Below are 25,860 nucleotides of genomic sequence, written 5' to 3'. Positions count from 1 at the left end.
TGAGCGAGTGAACGACTAGGTCCCAACAGTAGCTCTGTGAAACTAGTTTTAAACCCAACACACAACATGCAGGTAGATCAATAACAATGTCAATATCACGTATGGAGGTGTGTGTCTTACAAGTAGGAACAATGGCAGGCACAAGTAACAGGACTGCTGCAGCAGAATGCATTTTGCCATCCACTGTGCGGTGGACATTAAGTGAGGAAATGTTGCACCTATACATACAAAGCATGCAAGCTCTGGATGCATCTGACTTCCACCTGAAGTTACCTTCTGCCAACAGTTTCTTAAGCTGTTGGCACACGGACCATGCAACTGAACGTTGAGCGTGCCGAGTTTCTGACGTCATAGCATGGAACAGTATGTTGGGGAGTCTTTCTGAACATGCAGAGCAATTTCTAGAATTCGGTATTCTGGATGTGCATTTGAAAATTGACCAATGAGGTCACATGCATGCCATCTCCATTCAATGCAAAGTTGTGGGGCACCATATTGGCTTTCTGTTGAAGTTCGTATGTATATACTCCATTTCTGAGCACTAGAAAATTGATGAGGCCTCGAAAACCCACCATTAATTGTATGATTTGTTGTAATGAAAAGATGAGAAATGTCATATTCATGGTAAAAGAATTACCGTAACTTACTTATTATCGAATTATGAGAGTATGACATTAGAAGGAAATGGCATGCTAAGGATCCATTAAAATGCATTGTTCTTGGTACAATTTGTTATAATTAAATTTCAATTTGTAATTTCACATTTTTAATAGGTTCAAATACTTTCCTATCAGTTTAATACACAGAAGCGCCAAAGAAACTGGTACAAGCATGCGTATTCAAATACAGAGATATGTAAATATGCAGAATACGACACTGCAGTCGGCAACACCTATATAAGACAACAAGTGTCTGGTGCAGTTGTTAGATTGGTTACTGCTGCTACAATGACAGGTTATCAAAATTTAAATGAGTTTGACTGTGGTGTTATAGTCAGCGCACGACCGACGGGACACAGCATTTCCGGGGTAGCGATGAAGTGGGGATTTTCCTGTATGCGCATTTCACAAATGTACTGCGAATATCAGGAATCCAATAAAACATCAAATCTCTGACACTGCTGTGGCTGGGAAAAGATCCTGCAGGAATGGGACCAATGACAGCTGAATAGAATCGTTCAACGTGACAGAAGCACAACCCTTGCAGATTTCAATGGTGGGCCATCAACAAGTGTCAGCGTGTGAACCATTCAATGAAACATCATCAATATCAGCTTTTGGAGCCAAAGAGCCACTCATGTACCCTCAATGACTGCACAACACAAAGCTTCACGTCTTGCCTGGGCCCTCAACACCGACATTGGGCTGTTGATGACTGGAAATATGTTGCCTGGTCATATGAGTCTCATTTCAAATTGTATCAAGTGGATGGACGTGTACGGTTATGGAGACAACCACGAATCCATGGGCACTGCATGTCAGCAGGGGCCTGTTCAAACTGGTGGAGGCTCTGTAATGGTGTGGAGCATGTGCAGCTGGAGTGATATCAGACCTCTGATACATCTAGATATGACTCTGACAGGTGACATGTATGTAAGCATCCTGTCTGATCACCTGCACCCACTTATGTCCATTGTGCATTCCGACGGACTTAGGCAATTCCAGCAGGACAATGCGAAACCCCATCCATCCAGAATTGCTACACAGTGGCTACACAGTGGCTCTTCTGAGTTCAAACACTTCTGCTGGCCACCAAACATTATTGAGCATATCTGGGCTGCCTTGCAATATGCTGCTCAGAAGATATCTCCACCCGCTCGTACTCTTACGGATTTATGGCCAGCCCTGCAGGATTCATGGTGTCAATTCCCTCCAGCACTACTTCAGACATTAGTAGAGTCCATGCCGCATTGTGTTGCAGCACTTCCGCATGCTTGCAGGGCCACTACACGAAATTAGGCAGGTGTACCAGTTTCTTTGGTACTTTAGTGTATACGTACACATGTAATATATAATGTTTTGTAAATATAAGTGTGCTCTTTTTGAGGAGTGAGTTTGTTTGATTGGTTTACTGCACAGGACACCTTGCACTACTTGTGGTTAGATATTTCGCTCTTTTTTCTTTTAGAGTTTTGTAATTCACATGTTGCAGAGGTTCTGTTACTAACAAGGGAACCTCCCCATCGCACCCCCCTCAGATTTAGTTATAAGTTGGCACAGTGGATAGGCCTTGAAAAACTGAACACAGATCAATGGAGAAAACAGGAAGAAGTTGTGTGGAACTATGAAAAAAATAAGCAAAATATACAAACTGAGTAGGCCATGCACAAGATAGGCAACATCAAGGATAGTGTGAGATCAGAAGTGGCGTGGTCCCGTGGTTAGCGTGAGCAGCTGCGGAACGAGAGGTCCTTGGTTCAAGTCTTCTCTCGAGTGAAAAGTTTAATTTTTTATTTTCAGACAATTATTATCTGTCCGTTCGTCCGTCCGATACGAGGTAAATGCGCCGTAGTATGGGGACACTACACCTAAACAAACATCGGAACACACGACATCAGTTGACTACAGCGCACGGAAGAGAGAGTACTCCTCCTAACGAGGCTCCCTGGCTGGCAGTTGACTGTTCGCTACTTTGGACGAGAGTGCATTAAATACGTGAGATGTATTCCGTGGGCAATATGAATCCAGCAAAGATAGCTCACGACTTCAATAACAAGGTCAATGAATATTTTCCGAACTGTAAGGAATCGGAAAGTTCCTTAAGAGATAGAATGTTAGTCGAACATTTGTATGATTATTTCCTACATTAGTTGATAAACAGTACGTGTGGTGATGACGATACCTTGCTGATTGCTGCGGGGCTGTATGTACCAGATGATGAGATTGTTGACGATCCGTACGAAGAGGAAATACTGAGATTTCAATCTGATGGTATTTCTTTGGGTTACATGAAGGAAATGCTCCTATACAGGTTACTGTCCAAACCAATTAAAAGACGCAAATATAGATTATAGAGTGAAGTAACAAATAAATTTAAGAAATTTAAAGGGATGGAGGGAAAAAGCACAATTAAATATTGCAAAGAAGTTGTGGAACGAGGTGGAACCCGAAGACAGAAGTTCAGTGAATTAGAAAACCATGTATACCGACAATTTATTAAAGCCAGAAATGAATTAAGTGCAGTGCATGATACAGACCTACAGATTTGGTGATTGCATTACGCTAAACAAATCGGCCTGGACTTCGAGGCTTCATCTCATTGGCTTGTCACATTCAAAAGAAAATACAAAATAACGAGCAGGAAGATTACAAAATATGTAAGCAAGAACTACACGAATAAACTGGAAGAACTTTTAGAGTGTTCCAAGATGTTTGTTACAGAAACTAATGTCAGATTCCAACAGTATGAAGACGCATATATTATCAACACAGATCAGTCCGGTTTTAACTATGAAATGAAATCGACCCGCACGTTATCGTTAGTTGGAGAAGGCGACACGGAATGTACTGTAGACCAGCTGCACGCCACTTCACATAGTTACACCATAGAATATGCTCTGAATAAAGCAGGATTTCTTTTACCCACATTTTATTTATGTTTGCAGGAAAAAAATGGTGTATTTGGACCGCAAGTTCAGCAACAGGTGAATAGGGTACTTGCGCAAACGCCGAATGTCATTATGAATTGCAGTGCATCAGGAAAAATGCAGAAAAGACTAGTGAAAGACTTTAATGAACGTGTGATTGCTCCTTACGCGGACAAAGATTTTGCCTTATTCCTTGACAGCTATACAGGACAGAAGGATCAGGCATTGTACAATTTTAGTGTGGGAGTAGACGTGATTACCATTCCTCCAGGTTGTACACCTCTTGTGCAACCATTAGATGTGTTTGGTTTTCGGCAAGTGAAATACTTTGTGAAAAGATTCTATGATTTTGCGAAGCTGGACAGGTACACAGAGCACTATTGTTTACGTGATCGTGTGTCAATTATCAAAGTTCAGTCACTCACACATAACCAACTTCGCTCGCCAAAATTCCAGGACATGTTCAGATTTGCTTGGACGTATGCAGGATTTGACGGTCTACACACGGAAAAATTTGAAAACGTTAAAAACATATGTTTTGACAGAGCACAGGGAAAACTGTGCAACTATGAAATCATTGCATTCATTTGTTGCAGTTTATGTGACAAACTCTTATGTTTTCATCACTTTTTTGGGAGTGATTATCACATCCACAAGAAAACCTAAATCGGGCAAAGTAGAAGAATCTTTTTACCCATTCGCCAAGTGTACAAGTTAGGTGGGTTGACAACATATTCTTGTCACATGCCGTCACCCGTGTCATATAGAATATATCAGACGTGTTTTCCTGTGGAGGAATCGGTTGACCTATGACCTTGCGATAAAATGTTGTCGGTTCCCATTGGAGAGCCACGTCCTTTCGTCTACTAATGGCACGGTTTTGCGGTGCGGTCACAAAACACAGACACTAAACTTATTACAGTGAACAGAGACGTCAATGAACGAACGGATTGATCATATCTTTGCGAAAATAAAGAAAGTAAACTTTTCACTGCTCATGCTAACCACGGAACCATGGCGCTCCTGAGCTCACACTATCCTTGATGTTGCCTATCTTGCGCATGGACTACTCAGTTTGTATATTTTGCTTATTTTTTTCATAGTTCCACACAACTTCTTCCTGTTTTCTCAATTGATCTGTGTTCAGTTTTTCAAGGCCTATTCACTGTGCCAACTTATAACTAAACCTGACGGGGGTGCGATGGGGAGGTTCCCTTGTAAGTAGGGACAGTGGTCAAGTAAGAATGACCTTAGGGTTTTGGTAAAAAGTGTGAATGATGAAATAATTTTTATCACATGTCGTGAACTATTGTAAATTTGTATCGCACTATTTGTAATGGAACTCTTTTATAAGCTGATGTCCTTATTGACTGGTCATGGAACTTCCCTTTGTGCCTTATAATATTTTCAGTAATACTTAAGTTATTATTTACGTACACTACAGGTAGAACAACCTGACTAGCATATGAACAAGAGAAGAAAGTACGTTTTAACAGAACTAATATATGAATTTAACACCTGCCCATTGCGTAAATTAACAGTGAGATTTATGAGGCGGACACAGACAGGAACTGCTGCTGGAGCATGTTGCGATAGCGTATGCTACGTTGGAGCCCACATACCTTATGCTCAAGTCCCATCGTTTCACACCATTCAGCAGCACACTGAACTTGGCACGTTCAATGTTGATGTTCGACAACATGGTCCATGTGCTGACAGCTTTCCCCAGTGAGGGAATGATCCACAGTTTCTCATGTACACATAATTTACAGGGAAAGAATATTTTATCTGATGTGGTATTATGAACATACACAGCACACACGTTTGTGTTTATAAAAGCCCATTTGCTACCATTGAGACAGCAGATCAGCAGAGACTTTCCATTAACATTTGGGCAGGCATTGTCGGTGATCAGTTGATATGATCATATTTCCTACCAGGTAGACTTACTAGTCAGGAGTACCTTTATTTCCTCCAACACAAGATAATCTACCATTTGGATGAAGCTCCTTATGGTGAAAGGATGTGTTTCTGGTACATGTACGATGGTGCACCAGCACACTTTCGTGTACCCCTATGGGATTATGTAGCACGAATCTCTAACAAGGGTATCATCAGTCATGGCTCGCAAATGACGTGGCCTCCTAGGTCCGCTGATGTCAACCTTTTAGATCTTTTTGTGTGGGAATATTTAAAAGTTTTGATGTAATTCCCACCCTGCTGATAGCATTGATGAACTCTGGGAAAGTATCGTGGATGGTTGTCAACAGGGTAACACAACTGGGATTTTTGAACATATATAGGTATCAATGAGGAGATACGCCAAAGCCTGCCTTCACATGAATGGTGGGCATGCAGAACAGTTGTAACGGGTTTGTTAAGTGCTTATCTGTAGTCTGAGTCCTCAAGGGTGGGCTCAGTCATAATGTACGTTCTATCGGGGAAGCCACTGGTTTCCAGTCCTATATTTATAACGATTATTTGCTTGACTCATTGTGCTCAACTTCTACATCTACATCTACATTTATACTCTGCAAGCCACCCGACGGTGTGTGGCGGAGGGTACTTTACGTGCCACTGTCATTACCTCCCTTTTCTGTTCCAGTCGCGTATGGTTCGCGGGAAGAACGACTGTCTGAAAGCATCCATGTGCGCTCGCATCTCTCTAATTTTACATTCGTGATCTCCTCGGGAGGTATAAGTAGGGGGAAGCAATATATTCGATACCTCATCCAGAAACGCACCCTCTCGAAACCTGGCGAGCAAGCTACACCACGATGCAGAGCGCCTCTCTTGCAGAGTCTGCCACTTGAGTTTGCTAAACATCTCCATAACGCTATCACGGTTACCAAATAACCCTGTGACGAAACGCGCTGCTCTTCTTTGGATCTTCTCTATCTCCTCCGTAAGTCAGACACACACACACACACACACACACACACACACACACACACACACACACACTGAAGTTTGCCAAGTACATTAAATAAGTTGCAACATTGGACCACCATCCACCACAAAAAAAAAAACTGTGGAAACACTATCACTACCTCATAAACATATTTATGATTGTCTTAGATAAATATTCATACGATCATAAGCTGTGATCCAGACAGCTGAGCGAACTGTTCAAGTGAAAGATGGACCAGCTTGTCATCTGAAGTTTTAAGCAGAACCTGTAGTCCTCCAGTCTCATTTTGCTGATTGAGTGAGTCATCTTCCAGCTGCCTGAAAGGGGAAAGCAAAATTATACATCAGACAGATGTAAGTTTGTAAGTGCAGTAATAAGTAGTTACATGCCATTGCACCCCCCCCCCCCCCCTTCTGGAAAAAAAGAAAATGAAAAAAGAAAAAGAAAAAAACCACACACACACACACACACACACACACACACACACACACACACACACAGAGACAAAGAGGAGAGAGAGTGTACACGCAAAAGCAAAAAAGGTGTTCATCTTTCATCAGTGAGTTACATACAAGTATGTTTTTGAGGAAGCAAATACACCCCATCTAGAAACCACTATTTTGAAGTAGCAGGATTGGATCACATGAAAAACAGCTTAAACATAACACACAAGCTTGCAACAAGACAGTGTTTAAAAAGTTTTGTTATGCAACTGCACTACAGATTACAGATTACAATTATAATGCATCTAAGGCATCAGCCTTTTCCGTATTAGTTTTGGTTTGTTTTAGGGCACAAAAACAACTAGGGTCATACGTGTCCATGTCAGAAATCTAGAACACAAAGACAAAGAGAAGAGGTACAAACGACTACACATTAATATCAGTCGACAGACCAGAAGACAGTTAAAAACAGGGATGTAAACAAAGATCTCTAAAATATGCCATAGAGAAACGGAGGCCCTGAACTAAAGATTAAACGTCCATCATCATATTGCTACGACGGATAGAAAGTAAAACACAGTCGACAACCCACGTGTAGTTCACTAAAACGACTGATAACTTAGACCACAAACACAAATGAGAATGTACGTGGTAAAAAAAAAAAGGGGGGCATTCTGCCAGGAAATGGCAGCCTGTCAAAAGTTGAGGACAGTGAGCACAAAGTGGTGGGGAGCACAACTTAACAAATGGTGATGGCCAAAAACACAGTGCCCAATACGCAACCTAGCTAAAATGATCTCCCCGCAGCCAGAGGGCCGAGAGGAGTTTTTCCCAGCCGCTGGGGCAGGCTTAATAACCCAGAGCTTGTTCCCGTGGAGGAAAGATCAGTGGTGATGCCAAAGTGACACCAGCTGCTGACATACAGCAACACAGAGATCGTCGGAGGCGACGTAAGAACTAGCGGGCTGAGGAGCGACGACTGCAGCCTTGGCAGCAGCTTCAATGGCATCGTTTCCTGCCAGACTGTCGTGGCCAGGAAACCACATAAACATCACAGTGGCTCCATCAAGAGTGAGCGAGTGAATGCTTTCCTGGACCTGTGGGGCGGTGTACAGTCCACAGAGGCTCTGAAGTGCACTGAGAGGGTCGGAGCAGATGACAATTGAAAAGCCTGTGCCAGATGTGCTGTGTGGCCTGAAACAGGGTGAAGAGCTCTGCTGAAAATACTGAGCAGTGTTCCTGAAGCCGATACCGAAAAATGTCTGTGCACATGACGAAGGCACACCCGTCACCACGGTCAGTCCGAGAGCCATCAGTGTACACAAAAGTTCCACATGAAGGTCGTACAACCGAAGGTGATAGGAGGAGGCTGGAGTAGTGTCCTTAGGAAACAAATGAAGGCCGAGGTGGATACAGGCCGCTGCATGAAGCCAAGGTGGCGAAGGGTTCACACCTATAGGGAAAGTGGCAGATAGGAGAAGTTAAGCTGCCGGGACCGAAAGCCGAAAGCGAACTCCGGGAGGTAACAGAGAAGAGGGGAGCGCCCCATACTGGCAATCGAAGGAGTCGTCGAAGAAGGAGGCGTAGGATGGGTGGCCATGCATGGCAGACAAAAGACATGCATATCTGCTGAGGAGTAAGTCACGGAGGTAGAACAGCAGTAGTTGACAGCTTCTGCATACAGACCCTCAACCAGGATAGTGTAAAATGTGCCAGTGGCCAAACAGATGCGACAATAGTGGATAGTATTGAGACGGTGTAAGACAGACAGTCGTGGAGATGCGTAAACGAAATACCCAAAGTCTAGTTTCGAACAGACAAGGGACCGGTACAAACAGAGGAGGGTGATACTATCAGTGGGTTAATGGCGATAGCGAAGAGGACGAGGGTCAGGAAGGAATCCTGAGGCACACTGTTTTCCTGGATAAAGATGTCCAACAAGGCAGAACCAACTCGTACCTTGAAAACTTGATCTTTTAAAAATTCTGGAAGGAAACGGGGCAAACGCCCAGGGAAGCCCCACGTGCAGAGAGTATGGAGGATACCAGTCCTCTACCAGGTGTCGTAGTCTTTCTCCAAATCGAAAATGTGGCCACAGTCTGGGATTTTTGCAGAAAACCATTCACGACATGGGTCGACAAAATGAAAATATGCTCAACTGCTGAATGGTGCACTCAAAATCCACACTGTGCAGTGGTTAGTAATTGCAAGATCTTAGCCACCATACTAGCCAGGAATGAATTACACATTCCATGACCTTGGAAACACAGCTGGTGAGAGAAATGGGGTGGTAGCTAGAAGAAAGGTGGTTGTCCTTATGGGCTAAGGTATGGGGATGACAGTGACTTCACACCAGTGTCTGGGAAACTTGCCCTCTGCCCAGATGCAGTTGTACGTATGAAGGAGAAAGTACTTGCCCACAAGAGAAAGGTGCTGCAACATCTGAATGTGAACATCGTCTGGCCCTGTGGTGGAGGATCAGAATGAACTGAGACCATGATTTAACTCCCTCATAGTAAGGGTGGCATTTTAGCACTCACTATTCTGATAAGAGAAGGGTATCACTCGAGACTCCTCCACTGATTTCTGATGGAAGAAGGCAGAGTGATAGTGAGAGGAGCTCTAAATCTCCACAAAATGGTGGACAAAGGTGTTGGAGAGAGCATTAGGATCCACTATGACATCATATGCTACTGTAAGGCCGGAAATTGGGGAATGGATCTTGGTCCCAGAGAGCCGTCAGAGGTTGGGAGGGAGTGGTACTCTTAAAGAGCTACTAAATGAAATTCACCTGGCTTTTTTGCTATCCCAAAGAACACAACAACACTGTGCACGCAAATGTTTATACTGAATGCCATTTGCCATCATAGGATGATGGTTAAATATGTGGAGAGCACGTCGCCACACGAGAATTACATTGCGGCACGTATCCATCCACCAAGGGTACAGGACATGGTGTGGTAAAGAGGAAGTATGAGGAATGGAACGTTCTGTGGCAGTAACGATAACATTTTTAAGACATCCTACCTGGCCATCAAAACTGTGGAAATGATGTTCATTGAAGGGTACCAGGGAGGAATAAAGCCACCTTCAGTTGGCCTTGAAGAGCTGCCATTTGGGCATGCATGTAGGTGGGGTAGGAGTTAGCAAACGGATAGAACACGGGAAATAGTCACCCAAGTATGTGTCAGAGAGAACGGACCACTCGAGATGATAAGCAAGCTGAGCAGTGCAGAAGGATAGGTTCAAATGGGAATAGGTGTGCACTGAGTCTGAAACGAACATGGGTGCTCCTGTGTTAAGGCAATGAGGTTAAGTTCATTGAGAAGGTCAGCTAAGAGGGCACCTCTCAGACAAGTTCTGGAAGAACCACAAAGGGGATGGTGCACATTGAATTCACCAAGGAGCAGAAAGGGGTGAGGTAGATGCCCACTAAGCTGGAGGAAATCTGCCCTGGTGACATCGAATGACGGATTAATCTACATCTACATTTATACATCGGTACAAAGGGAAAAGGTAAAGCGAGGAAGGAAAATGTTGACTACAACAGCTTGGAGCCAGGTAATCAGGGAGATGAGTTGACTACAAATGTCATCCTTGATGAGCAACCTGACTCCCCCATTAGATGGAATGCCATCCTCAGGGGGAAGGTCACGGCAGACCGGGAAAAATGTGAGCGCTCAGAGCAGTTGGGAGGATGCAATTTTGTTTGCTGAAGGCAGAAAACAAGTGGACATTATGATTCTAAGAGCAGCCATAAGTCCTCTTTGTTTTGTTGGATCGATGGCTGTGAATGTTTCATTGGTGGAGAGTCATAATGAGGAAAGAAGAGGAGGGAAAAAATCAATGGGTGTCACCTCGGTGGCTGCTAAATGTCAGCCTTCAAAGACTCACTGCCACAAGGCACAGAAGCTGGAGGATCTTGCTCCATGAGGTCTACAGAGGCGTCCGCATTCTCCCTTTGTCGGTCTATGAAGTCCAGGGCAGAAAAATGGTTGGTGGTGCGCATCGGCAACATGGATGTTGGCCGGGCATGTGTATCACGTGGCGACACCGTCGAAGAAGATCTCAGGGCTGGTGAAGGAGAAGACCGTTTGCCTTTGTTAGACTTCTAGGAGCATTTCCAGCTGGCAGACGAAGACTCGTGTGTTGGCTGGAGGGACGTAGGAAGTCTTTGTGGGAGTATCCCTTCTGCCCTTTCCATCCTGCTGGTTGCGTAGCAGGTGACTCTGCACCATGAGATGAAAGTTTGGTGGCTTGTTCCACAGATGGAGGAGGAGACAGGGATGCTACCATGACACTGGGCAATTTTACAACCGCGGTACTGAATTTGAGATCGCATGTCTACATGGCCATGGGTTTGCGACTAGCCAATAACTTGCAAGCAACCGTGTAAGGCACTTTTTCCTTTACCTGGATTTCCTGGACAACTTGCTTGTCAAGATATACGGGAAAATCTCAAGAGGAGGCAGCATGGTCACCACTGCACTTGAAACAGCATGGAGGAGGAGGCGGACAATCGCCCTCATGAGCATCCCTACCACAGGTTACACATTTGGCCAGATGCCAACAGAACATTTGAGTGTGGTAAAAACAATGACACTGGTAGCAGCGCATCAGGTTCAGAATGTACGGTCAGACTGTGACAACTTCTTAACCTGCTTTGATCTGGGACGGGAGCACCACTCTAGCAAAAGTGAGAAAAAGAGTGCGTGTGGGCACCAAGAATGCAGCTACCTTTTTCATCACCCAATAGAGTGCAGTGACACCCTGATCAGAGAGGTACATTTGGATTCCTGCCTTGGCCAGACCACCAAGCAGCCAAGTGTAAATAACACCACAGGAAGAATTCAGAGTTCTATGGGCCTCAACACAAACAGGATAGCTGTGGAGGAGCGAAGCAGCAAGCAGTTGTTATGCCTGAGAATCAGAAGTAGTCTCCAAAAGCAAAGTGCCATTGTGTAAACGAGAGCAAGATTTCACAGGGCTTGCAATTGCATCAACACCTTTCTGAATAGGAAACGGATTTACCGTTGCAAAGGACTGACCGTCTTCAGTACATAAAATCCGTTTATGTTTGGTAGAAGTTGACTGCGAAGACAATGATTGGCTCATTGGATGATTGCCAGTGTCTCTGATGGCGTGCTCCTTCCAACTGGGAGGCCCCTTGGAGGGGGGAGGGGGGGGGGAGGCCCTCACTCACTTTAGGTGATTGTTCACACATCAGAGGTCACCCCTGACAGAGGAACCAATTGACAATTTGGGAAGGTAGCAACTCAGGCAATCACCCCTCCCTGTGCCTGGCCTGTACCAGGGGGTACGTACGAAACCCACCTGTCAACCCAGGGCTGGGAATTATGTGTTACCCAGTCACTTGTTATGTGCCAGACATGTGGGTTGGTCTTCATGAGTGCACAGGAAGAAAAAAAAAAAGGAGGAATCTCAAACGCCAAAGCAGAGGAAGGATAAGAGAAGGTGAACGAAGAAAGAAAAAAAAGGAATGAAAAACAGTGATGATACTATTGTGATGTCAACTACTGAAAATGTGGAACACATTCCCAAAAACACCCCAGATATGTTCCCCAAGGGAGGTGAAAAGGAATAGCAAGAGGACAGACACGTAGCACGGAAGGGAAAAGATGCTGCAAAGGCTGGGGTGTCGTGGTATCCAAGCATGAACCCACCAAGGAGCAGTGAGCCCCCTGGGAGGGGCTTTTCAGTATTTGCAGGGGCAACAGTCACGATGATTGATTGATATAGTCTTGTAGCATTAGCCAACACGGTGTATGAGAGGCTGAAAGCAAGTGGAAACTAGAGCTGTTATTTTTTTTTCCCCGAGGGCATGCAGCTCCTATGTATGCTTAATGATGATGGCATCATACTTGATGACATATTCTGAAGGTAAAATAGTCCCCTATTTGGACCTCCAGGAGGGGACTACTATGGAGGACGTCATCATCAGGAAACAAAACTGGCATTCTATGAGTCAGAGAATGGACTGTTAGATTTCTCAAATGAATAGGTGCATTAAAAAACTTTAAAAGGGAAATAGATAAGTTGATGATAGATACAGTGGGAATTACTGAAGTGTAATATGTAAGATCCACCTCAACTTTTCTAAGGTACAATATGGAAACAAAAAAAAAAAACAAAAAAAAATTGGATAGATCTTATTAAAAAAATAATTTGGACTGTGGAGTTGAGTATGCAATGTGTAATCTTTTCAATGTTAATTTTAATCTTTTTAGTGTTAATTACCATCAATGAGGTCTGCTTAATTCAGTAAATTACTATAATGGTAGCAACAGATCATTTGCGTGTGCTTCTCTCTAATGGCGGAATCAAAATCTCTTTTCACATTGAATGAATAATCATCATCCTCCTCTACAGAAAGAAAAACACAAGGAGGTACTCAAGAAATGTACAGTTTACTCTGACCTGTGAATTTATATTATCTCAGAGAGACTTACTCATGGAGTTACTACTCTCACATTACTACATAATTACTACCCATGACTGAATGCACAAAGCATATGAAGTGCTACAGGCAGCTGGAAGATCAGGACTCCTGGTCAAGTCAGCAGAGGATTATTGATATAAAATCATACAGCAGTAATGCAACAGTAGACCTAATAATGAATAAAAAATTAGGATCTGGGTAAGTTACAATGAACAATATAGTGAACACATTATCATAGGAAAGATAAGACACAAGGTCAACTACCACCATACTAGTACAAGTTTCAGTTCTGCAGATGATTATGAATTCAAAGAATGTATGATGAGGTAATGGAAATTAATGGAAATTACTCAGGTAGTTAGGGGAGATGAAAACTTAATTGTCATGGAGGACTGGAATTCAATAGAGGTAAAAGAAAGACAGTGGAAAGTAATAGGAGAACATGAACTGGGGAAAATGAATTAAAGAAGAAGCCACCTGGTAAAATTTTGCACAGAGCATAATTTAATTATCGTTAACACTTGGTTTAAGTACCATGTAAGAAGGTCGTATACAATGAATGGAACTGGCGACACTGGAAGGTCTTAGACCAATTGTGTAATAATAAGACAGAGATTCTGAAAGTTAATTTTCAGCTGTAAGGCATTTCCAGCAAAAGATGAGGACTCTGAATAAGCTGAAAGAACCAAAGGTTGTTGAGAATTTCAGAAGGGGATTTAGGTGACAATGGATGGAGACATGGTAAAGTAATATAACAGGGGATGAACAGATAGTTTTGAGAGATGAAACAGTAAAGGCAGGAGAGGCTCACATATGTAAGAAGACAAGGCCTCATTTAAATCCTTGAATAACAAAGGAAGTATTGAATTGACTGATGGCAGAAGAAAATATACAAATGAAGCAGGTGAAAGACAATAGAAGTGTCTAAAAAGTTAGGCTGACACAAAATGCAAAATGGGTAAACAGGTATGGCTAGAGGACATAGGAAGGATGTAGGAATATGGATGACTAAGGGAAAGACAGATGCTGCCTATAGGAAAATTACAAAGACCTTTGGAGAAAGAAGAAGCAGCTGTATGAATCTCATGAGGTCTGATAACAAGCTAATACTAGGCAAAGAAGGTAGAGAAGAAAGATGGAAGGAAGATATAGAGGTACAATATTATAGAAGAGACGAGAAAGAAGGTGAAAATTAGGTGAGACACATGACACAGAGAGAAGAATTTGACAGAGCTCTGAAAGAACTAAATAGAAACCAAGGAGTCGATGACACTCCCTCAGAATTATTGAGATCCTTGGAGGAGCCAGTAATGACAAAGCTATTCTGCCTGGTGTGCATGATATACGAGACGGGGGAAATACCCCATGTTGTTCTATTTGCTCACTGAGGAAGCAGTAAAGGGTACTTAGGAGAAATTTGGAAAGAGGATTAACGTGCAGGGAACAGAAACAAAAATTTTGAAGTTTGCCAATGACACTGCAGTTCCATCAGAAACCACAAAAGACTTGGGAGAGTAGCTGAGCAAAGTAGATAGTGTCTTGAAAATTGTTTATAAGATTAACACTAAAATAAAATAAACCAAGGGTAATGGAATCTAGAGGAATTAAATCAGGGAATTAGATTAGGAAATTAGACATTAAAAGCAGTACATGAGGTAATTGGACAGCAAAATAACTGATTAAAGCTGCAGTACAGAGAATATAAAATATAGACTAGCTGTAGCAATAAAAGCCCATCTGGAAAAAAAGATTGTAAACATTGTTTACATATTTAAGTGTTGGTAATTCATTTCTGAATGTATCTGTCTGGAGTGTAGCCTTGTACACAAGTGAAACTTGGATAATAAGCAGTTCAGACAAGAAGAGAATAGAAGCTTTTGAAATGTGGTGCTGTAGAAGAATGCTGAAGATTAAATGGCTACATTAATAACTACGGGGTACTAAATCAAACTGAGGAAAATAGAATTTTATGACACAATTTGACTAAAAGAAAAGATCAGTTGATAGTACACCTCCTGAGGCATCAAGGAATGGTCAGTTTGTTCATGGAGGGGAGCATAAGTGGAAAAAAAGGGGGGGGTGGGGGGAGACAAGGGGAAGGAATTGTAGAATGACAGAGATGAGCGGTTTCCTACTGGCTGGTTTATGTGCTGCACAGAAAAAAATAGAGAAGCCCTTGCACAGCATTACAATAAATGAAGAGCAGAAAAGAATATGTTCGAAGTAAACTGCTCATCCACTCCATCGCACTCGCTGATTTTGACAAACAGTGTCATTGTGTAAGGGTAGGTCAAAAATCAGTGGTACAATAATATCTCATGGCAAACTGTTCCTCAGAAATACAGACAGACTTGTTTCTCTGTGTAATATTAGGCCCCATTACTGGTGTTGATTAATGTGTTTACCTAGATTATTTTCCACATCAAACAACAAGACTAACAATTATCATAAATAATTAAAATTTTCCTTGGTTGCCACTGTAAAATTGCAACATTCCTCTTACGTATGCAATTTGAATTCAGTTACATGCATATATTTTCTGAATACAAACAACAATAAAAACTACACTCCTGGAAATGGAAAATAGAACACATTGACACCGGTGTGTCAGACCCACCATACTTGCTCCGGACACTGCAAGAGGGCTGTACAAGCAATGATCACACGCACGGCACAGCGGACACACCAGGAACCGCGGTGTTGGCCGTCGAATGGCGCTAGCTGCGCACCATTTGTGCACCGCCGCCGTCAGTGTCAGCCAGTTTGCCGTGGCATACGGAGCTCCATCGCAGTCTTTAACACTGGTAGCATGCCGCGACAGTGTGGACGTGAACCGTATGTGCAGTTGACGGACTTTGAGCGAGGGTGTATAGTGGGCATGCGGGAGGCCGGGTGGACGTACCGCCGAATTGCTCAACACGTGGGGCGTGAGGTCTCCACAGTACATCGATGTTGTCGCCAGTGGTCGGCGGAAGGTGCACATGCCTGTCGACCTGGGACCGGACCGCAGCGACGCACGGATGCACGCCAAGACCGTAGGATCCTACGCAGTGCCGTAGGGGACCGCACCGCCACTTCCCAGCAAATTAGGGCCACTGTTGCTCCTGGGGTATCGGCGAGGACCATTCGCAACCGTCTCCATGAAGCTGGGCTACGGTCCCGCACACCATTAGGCCGTCTTCCGCTCACGCCCCAACATCGTGCAGCCCGCCTCCAGTGGTGTCGCGACAGGCGTGAATGGAGGGACGAATGGAGACATGTCGTCTTCAGCGATGAGAGTCGCTTCTGCCTTGGTGCCAATGATGGTCGTATGCGTGTTTGGCGCCGTGCAGGTGAGCACCACAATCAGGACTGCATACGACCGAGGCACACAGGGCCAACACCCGGCATCATGGTGTGGGGAGCGATCTCCTACACTGGCCGTACACCACTGGTGATCGTCGAGGGGACACTGAATAGTGCACGGTACATCCAAACCGTCATCGAACCCATCGTTCTACCATTCCTAGACCGGCAAGGGAACTTGCTGTTCCAACAGGACAATGCACGTCCGCATGTATCCCGTGCCACCCAACGTGCTCTAGAAGGTGTAAGTCAACTACCCTGACCAGCAAGATCTCCGGATCTGTCCCCCATTGAGCATGTTTGGGACTGGATGAAGCGTCGTCTCACGCGGTCTGCACGTCCAGCACGAATGCTGGTCCAACTGAGGCGCCAGGTGGAAATGGCATGGCAAGCCGTTCCACAGGACTACATCCAGCATCTCTACGATCGTCTCCATGGGAGAATAGCAGCCTGCATTGCTGCGAAAGGTGGATATACACTGTACTAGTGCCGACATTGTGCATGCTCTGTTGCCTGTGTCTATGTGCCTGTGGTTCTGTCAGTGTGATCATGTGATGTATCTGACCCCAGGAATGTGTCAATAAAGTTTCCCCTTCCTGGGACAATGAATTCACGGTGTTCTTATTTCAATTTCCAGGAGTGTATTTCAAACAAATCTTAACTACTGTTCATAAAGTTGGAGATATGATATGTGAATATTTTCCCTGGAAATAATAGAAAACAAGCTGTGAAGAAACAGCTAACACTCTGAAACTGGTGACATAAAACACTGTATCAGGCATACTGACTGAATCTGAGATGGTGGTACTGTTAATTAATGAAAACAATTAATTAAATTGTCAACAAAGCCCATGAGGCCTAAAGCACAAGAAAATAGCCAATACAGTTAAAAGAAGAGAATGCACAGGAATAATGTTGCTCTCAGATGACAAAGACAGGGAGTAAGTATCATTTGAATGCAATCTGCGTAACATTGTAGATGTGGTATTCAATCTGTACTCTGATTTGATGCAGCTCTCCATATTAGTCTGTCCTGTCCCAGTCTCTTCATCACTGCTTAGCTATTGTAGCCTACATCCATTTGAATTTGCTTATTATAGTCAAGTCTTGCCCTCTCTCTACACTTTTGGTGCCCCACACATCCTTCCAGTACCAAATTAGCTACTCATTGATGCCTCAGGATGGGTCCTATCAATCTATCACCCTTCTTATGGGTCCTATCAATCTATCACCCTTCTTGTACTTAAAGATCTTTTCTCCCCAACTCACTTCTGTGCCTTTTCATTTGCTATTCTACCTACTCACTTCATGGTTAACAATCTTCCATAATACCACATTTCAAAAGCTTCTATTCTTTTCTTGTCTGTACTGTTTATCCTCAATGTTTCACTTCCTCATGAGACTACATTTCAAATACTTTCAGATTATTTTAAAAAGGCATGTTTGTGCCATCAGATGTACAATTGTATGTTTATAGATACTAAGCATACAATTGTACAGCTGATGGCACAGATATCCTTTTTCAAATTATCTAACAGCTGAAGGCAGTCACCTAACAAAAGCTTTACTTTCAGATAAGACTTCCTAAAACTCAAATTTATATCTGATGTCAACATATTTATCTTCTTGAGAAATACTTTCTCTGCTACTGCCAGTCTGTATTTTGTATCTCTTGACTTCTGTCAGTATTGGCTACTTTGCTACCCAAATAACAAATCTTTGTACTGTTTAATGTTTTATTTCCTATCCTAATTCCCTCAGCATCACCTGTTACTCACCTTGTGACTCCTTTCCACGATACCATCAATTCCAGTCAACTTATCTAAGTTATTATCCACCTTTGCCAAAATCACACTGTCTTCCACAAGATATTAATAACTCTACGTGAATGTCATCTACTCCAGGTGCTTATTTTCGATTTAGATCTTTCAGTGCTCTGTCAAACTGTAATCACAGTATCACGTTTTGAATCTCATCTTTATCTACTTCCTGTTCCCTTTCCATAAAACTTCTTCAAGTTTGTTGCCTTTCTATAGTATTCCTATATATTCCTTCACTTCTTTGCTTAGTAGTGGCTTCCCATCAAAGCCTTTGATGTTCATACAGCCACTTCTGTTTTATCCAAAGATTTCTTCAATCTTCCTATACACAGCATCAACCTTTCCTAAAGTCACGAATGCTTTTACAGCCATGTATTTCACCTCTAGCCAATCCTGCTTTCCGACATTGGACCTTCTGCAAATCTCATATTTTAGACTTCTGTATTCCTTTTGCATACTTCATTTGCTGCATTTTTTATTTCAACATGTTCCATTAATTAAATATAATACTGCATGCATTAACAGTCCAACTTGGCCTTGTATTCTTACCTAATTGTTCCTCTGTTGCCTTCACTATTTCATCTCTCAAAGCTACATACCCAGCTGCAGTTGTATTTCTTTACCTACTTTTTCCAGCTGTTGTCTAACATTCATTTTGAAACACTCAGAAATATCTGATTATTTCAACTTACCCAAGTCTTATCTCCCTAATTTCCTACCTTTCTGCAATTTCTTCAGCTTTAATCAGCATTTTCTAATGAATAAATTATTGAGCAATTACACATCTGTTTCTGTAAATGCTGTGGTGTCACCGTCAGACACCACACTTGCTAGGTGGTAGCTTTTAAATCGGCTGCGGTTCGGTAGTATACGTCGGACCCGCGTGTCGCCACTGTCAGTAATTGCAGACCAAGCGCCACCACACGGCAGGTCGGCAGGTCTAGAGAGACGTCCTAGCACTCGTCCCAGTTGTACAGACGACTTTGCCAGAAGGGGATCACTGACAATTACGCTCTAAATTGCCGAGACGATAGTTAGCCTAGCCTTCAGCTACATTTGCTACGACCTAGCAAGGCGCCGTATTCAATTGCTAATTAATATTATGAAGCATGTATCAACAAGAGCGATGTTCTACAATTATGGATTAAAGTTAAGTATTCCAGAAGCTACGTACTTTTCTTTATAGCATTCATTACGTATCCTGTTTCAGACCTCACGCCAGCCTGCGTGAGTTTAAGCGCGTGCCTTTCGGCTTCCTCTCGTTGTGTCTAGGCTGTCTTGTCTAGACACAACAAATGCTATGCAGAAATCAGGTTTATCACAACTATACAATCTATCCGTAAACTACTAGTGGCTCCAGGTCTCCTCTATATATTTTCATGGTTCTTAAACCATGTTAGCGATGATTAAATCGTGCTCGGGCTGAAACACCACCAGGCACTTTCCATTTTCATTCCTTTCCTCCAGGCCATGTTCTCTTACTATTTTTCCCTGTCTTTCTTTTCTTGCTATGAAATTCAAGTCCTCCAAACCAATCATAATTACATTTTTATCTCTCAAAGAGTACTGGATAATTTCTTGTATCTCACCATCTGCAGAGCTAATATGCAATTACATTTGTACAACTGATGGATCATCGAACTGTGTCTATTGTGGCTACAACAACGTGTTCACTATACTGTTCATAGTATGTCACACTTATTCCCATCATCTTGTTCACTATTGGACCTGCTCCTGCAATACCCTTATTTTACTTTGGGCTGATAACCCTTTATTCACCTCACCAGAAATCCAGTTCACCATGTCACCACACTTCACTAGCTCCCAGAACGTCTAACTTCAAACCTATCCATTTTATTTTTAAAGTTCTGCAATCTACCTACACAATTAAAGGATCTAACAAGCTGTAGAGTGCAAGATTTGTTTTTTTTTTTTTTCTGATGACATTATCATTCTGAGTAGTCCCCACCCAGCGATCCAAATGGAAGACTATTTTACCTCTATCTAAAATCATACAGTAGAGGTGGAAGTCCTCAGGTAATATCGTAGCTGAAGTTTCCCCTTGTTTTCAACTGTAGCTGAAGTTTCCCCTTGCTTGCAACAACTTGGAGTATCCACATAACAAGGTTAATGTTACAATGATAGATCACTCAGACATTCTGACTGTTGCCCTGACTGCTGAAAAGTCTGGCACAAATTTTCAGGAACCAAATGCTAGTCTGGCTTAACTAATGCCCTTCCGATGTCGTTGCACCTATGGTATGGCTACCAGTATCATCTAGGCGCACAGTCACCTTACCATTGCTAGTGCCATTGTTTGTGGGGAAGTGCAATATATTTAAGCATTAAACCTAACCTAATAGCAATATAAAGAGTATGACATGGACAAGATTAACAGGTTACTAAACTATAGAGAGATTTTTGTCTTACATTAGATTTTCTCCTTGAAGTTGTTCAGGGTTTTCTTTTCCCAAACAGTCCGAAGCAACAGAATTATGTAGATTATCCTTTCCTTTGAATTCTTCCTCTGTTACAGAAGAATTCTTAATAAAATGGACCAAATCTTGCCTGGAAATAAAATTATGTCCATGTACTACAGAAACCACTAACATAAATATTTTAGATTTCTTTTGTCTAATAAAGATACTTATGGCATCTATTGCACTGATCTAGTTTCAGTACAAAAGCAGGCAGGAAAGAAATATATACTTGCCTGCACATTTAAACACATACAGTATTAAAAAAACTTGTATTTACAAATTTATCAGGATCTATGTTAGTGTTTAACAGATGAAATCAGCCCAAACATAGTAGGGCTGCATAGTTTGAACACAGATGGCCAATATTTATATATACAGTCCAAATTATGTGACCTTTTTCTCCTCCCAGTTTCTTACAAAAATAGATTTTTGAATTTAACTTAGTGGTAAAATATAAGCACTCAAGAATAATAATTAGTATGTTTACTTACAAATTTTATAAGCATGAGTGTCACAAAATCAGAGCCCATCAGTTGTTAACTACATCTCACAATTGATATGGTTATAAACGATATAGGAAAGTGGACCTTTTGTTTCCTTTCTAGTCAACATTAAATCTCTGTTTACAAACTCATCTTACTATAGCACTAACTTCAAAATATCAGCTAAAATGGAGTGTGTTTCTAGATCACGAATTCCTTTTCCTTCTGGCTCACAGATACAAATTTCCAAGTTTTAGCCTCAGATGTAGCACTTAAATGGTAGAGGGCTCTATGCCTGACAATACAGTTAGTTGTTTTCGTCAAGCACACACACTTTTTTTAATTCTACTTCACTTTATTTTGTGTTATTCACACTATTCTTTATTTATCCATTACATTATCCTATAATGAAATGCTTAACAGATGGAGAGGATTGTTTCTTGTGTTTAGTGTGCACTTAAAATTTGTCTGCTGAAAGCTCTTCCGCACAATAACCTTCCCTATGTTTGCATGCAGATGCTGTCTTCTAGCATACTGCATCATTCTCTGGTCTTTCAAGTTGAGCTGTGCCACAGATACTTGCTTGCTAATTACATTCTCTCACCGTGCATTTAGTCACATTTTTATTGATACAGAATAATGAGTCCCTTTTTTTAACTGACATTTATAGCCAGAACACAAACAACAATAGTAAAGAGAGGCAGTCATATTGTCCAAATTTTCCAAATCTCAATACAATTACTGGAAATTTGAGGCTTGAAACTATCTCTCTGGACAGATGGGTGTTGCAGGTAGATGAAAGAACTGTGGCAACTGGACACTGCCTCTCAGTGACATTGGCAAAATAAGGATTGACTGTGGCAACGGACACAAACCCAAGGGGACACAGCATTGTTTAAGCCAGAGGGATAACAAGAACCGATGGTAAACAGGGGAGGCAATCCCCCCTGTGTAGTTCAAAGGAACTGGTGCTGGGAGGATTGGTTGTTGAGATCACTGGTGCTGTGATGTGTCATATGTTCGGCATATGTAGCCAACTGCTTAACTTTATCATCCACTTAGAACACTACATATTCATTGCAGAGCAGTTGGTATATGGTATGGCCACTTTTACAAAGTACCCTATCTTTCATTGGAATGAAATGCCTTTTACTAGACTGAAGTTGGTAGTATAATGTCGGGGGCTGGGGTAGCTATATAACACAACAATTGTTCCTGGGTTGTCCACAGGATCTTAACCTGTGGGAGTAAACCGCATGGCATAATGTTGGACTACAGTGCTGCACAGATTGAGTATGTGACAAAATATTATGTAGGGGATAAGAAGAGGATTCTGGGTAAGAATCTTTTATCTCAGGTCATAAGGCAGTCAAAGCACCATTGAAGGAAGTCATATTGGACAGAAATTACCATTCCCATAACTCATATTGGACAGAAATTACCATTCCCATATGTAAAAAATGCATCGATAGTATAATTTGTATCTGTAACTGTCATCATAATGATGCACTGAAATAATAAGGTACACAAAAGTGGCATTAGTTTATAGAAATTCTGTTTCCACTGTTCAGAAACAAAGAATGAGATTGAAAATTAAAATGCACAGATACTGTTCAACAAAAGGAAGGAGGGATGGAAGATTAAACTTTTAATGTTCCACTGACAAGGAATTCAGTAGTCAGAGCCTGAGTTCAGATTGAGTACACATTGGGAAGAAAATTGGCGGGTTGTTTTCAAAGGAATTGTCCCACCATTTATTTGCATTAAGTGATTTAGTGAAATTGGGAAAACCTTAATTTTGGATGGCTTGACAGCAGTTTGCACTAAAGTCATCTCAAATGTGAGTTCGGTGTCTTTATCACTGTGAACATCACTCAGGATTAGCTTATAGTAAGTGACTCATTAATTATCTGTAAATCAATATGGAGTAAAATTCATAGTAGCTCAAATTATTTTGCTCAATTGTAGCTTATAGAAAAATAGGTCTAATTACTCTAACCTAGACCTAACAGCAGTTTAAAACCATAATCACAAAGAAACCTTAAAAATAAATATTTAAAACAAAAAAACATGCGTGAAACCAATATACATTTTTTGAAATGAATGAATAGTTGCAATTACCTGACAGGAGACCTCTTGCTACTTTCACTTGCAAGAGATTCTGTGGACAAAAGAGATGGAATAGATTCAGAATCTTCAATAATGTTAGGGAACACATGTGGTGTGTGCAAAGTGTCATCTCCACCTGCAGTCACACTAAGGGGGTCCACCTGGAAATAATACATTGAACACCTCAATAAATATTATTTGTTTTCACTTAACATGGACAGAAATTCACTATCTTAATAACATAGGATTCTGCAGCACATTGAATAGACCAGAATTGCAGTAGTCATTTAGCAGCCTTGCACACAACAGGATTCCGAGTCAGAGTCACGTTAAGTCAGCCCGTTCTTCACATTTTCAGCTATCAGTGATCAAAAGTACCTTATTTGAGAACAATTTCATTTGTAGTCAACAACTGAAATATGATATTTTGTGATCACTGCCTGTTAATAAAACCGTTCTCAAAAACTTTTAAATGTTTTTTCAGCTTAAATATGTGTGAGGTATGTGTAAGCCACTAGATCATGGAAACTATCATTTTTGTGAAACAAATAAATAAGCTGCAACTATTAAACATGCAAGAATATGGCCAAAGTCCAAAACTACACCAACTTTAACCTTTCTACTCATCACCACTGAAGGTACCATCACAAAGAGACTATGCTGTGAAACTTTCAAGCACATTAAATCTCCATGCCAAATCTTACCTTTTGCAGCCAATGCTCTTACTATATGAGCTATCTTCCTACACCTCTCATAGTTTCACTTTTTCCAATAATAAAAAAAACAGTGTTTGTTAACCACAGTAACTTATTTCAAATCAGACTTACAAACATTTCCCAGGTAAGTTTAATAACAGCCACTCAGTATTTTCCCAAAAGTGTACACAGTGCAGTGGCATGAAAAATTGGGAAAAAGTTTATTAACTTAATACTGACTCTCCCCCCCCCCCCCCCCATAAACAATGTACCTTGCTGCAGTGGGGTGGCTTATGTGTCTTGATGATACAGTTGGCTGAATTGTAGGTGCAGCCATATCGAAGGGGCATCTATTGAGAAGCATACAGTTCGTGAATATGGGCACTGCCTTTTGAGTAGTTGTGGAGGCAACAGTCTGCATGATTATACAGTTTGGCATTATTATATTAGTGAAAATGTCCTTGCTATGTAGGTATTGTTAATGACTAAAAAATGCAAAGCTGGAGAAGCATGCATTAATAGAAGAAAAATTGATGTTGCTTGTAGGAAAACTGAAGAAACCTTCAGAAGAAAGAGAAGCAACTGTATGAATATCAAGAGCTTGGATGGTAAGCCAGAACTATGAAAAGACAGGAGAGCTGAAAGGTGGAAGGACTATATAGAAGGGTTATACAAGGGAAATGAAGTTTTGAGACAATATTGTCGCCGAAGAAGCTGAGTAGCTCCGTGGTGTAGTGGCTATGATACTAAACTGCTGCATGGAGGGTCGTGAGTTCAAAACGCACCTGCACTGTACAATTTTAATTTCTATATTCAATTCAAGTACATTCTAGAAGTATCCACAAATGTCAAGCATCATTGTACTGGAATGTTCTGTAGCTGTATATATACTGTATGTGTTCTGGTCAGAGGCAGTTCACTCCGCACTCTTGTACATGCAAGTGCTGAGTAAACAACCTTCATTAAGTGAAGTTGGTGTTCATCATTCATCTAACTACACCTTTTTCTACGTGACAATCTTACAGAAAGTGAAGATGAAGTAGATGAAGATGAGACATGGGATGTGATATTCTGAGATAAATTTGACAAAGCACTGAAAGATAATAGCTGAAACAACACACCAGATGTAGACAACATTCCCTCAGAACTATTTACATCCTTAGGAGAACCAACCACGACAACACTATTCCATCTGTTATGCAACATATATGAGACAGGTAAAAATACCCTCAGACTTCAAGAAGAATGTAATTCCAGTTTCAAAGAAGGCAGGTGCTGATTGGTGACAGTATTACTGAACCATCAGTTTAGTAGGTAATGGCTCCAAAACATTAACACAAATAATGTATACAAAAATAGAAAGACTGGTGTAAGTTAGCCTTCAGGAGAAATGTAGAAAAATGTGATGCAATATTCCCACTAGAACTTACCTTAGAAGATAGGCTGAAGGTAGTCAAACATATGTTTATAAGACTTGTGAATTTAGAGGAAACTGCTGACAATGTTGTCCTTGAAATTCTGATGTGGGA

The 25,860-nt window shown here is 41.7% G+C and overlaps 1 protein-coding gene across 2 annotated transcripts in view; it reads right to left on the bottom strand.

The window, feature by feature from the left end:
- Nucleotides 1-25,860, bottom strand: part of LOC126471068 (cyclic AMP-responsive element-binding protein 5) — a 145,184-nt gene that overhangs the window by 82,045 nt on the left and 37,279 nt on the right. For both annotated transcript variants that reach the window (XM_050099139.1, XM_050099140.1), the window contains exons 4-6: nt 23,649-23,797; nt 20,996-21,133; nt 6,679-6,814 (exon numbers count right to left, since the gene is read on the bottom strand). In XM_050099139.1, the coding sequence (XP_049955096.1) occupies nt 6,679-6,814; nt 20,996-21,133; nt 23,649-23,797 (423 nt within the window). The remainder of the gene's footprint in view (nt 1-6,678; nt 6,815-20,995; nt 21,134-23,648; nt 23,798-25,860) is intronic.

Source organism: Schistocerca serialis, chromosome 3 (genome assembly GCF_023864345.2).
Source record: "Schistocerca serialis cubense isolate TAMUIC-IGC-003099 chromosome 3, iqSchSeri2.2, whole genome shotgun sequence".
In the NCBI taxonomy this organism is placed as follows: Eukaryota; Metazoa; Arthropoda; class Insecta; order Orthoptera; family Acrididae; genus Schistocerca; species Schistocerca serialis.
Note: the sequence above shows the minus strand (reverse complement) of the source record. Positions and strands in the feature narration are given on the sequence as shown.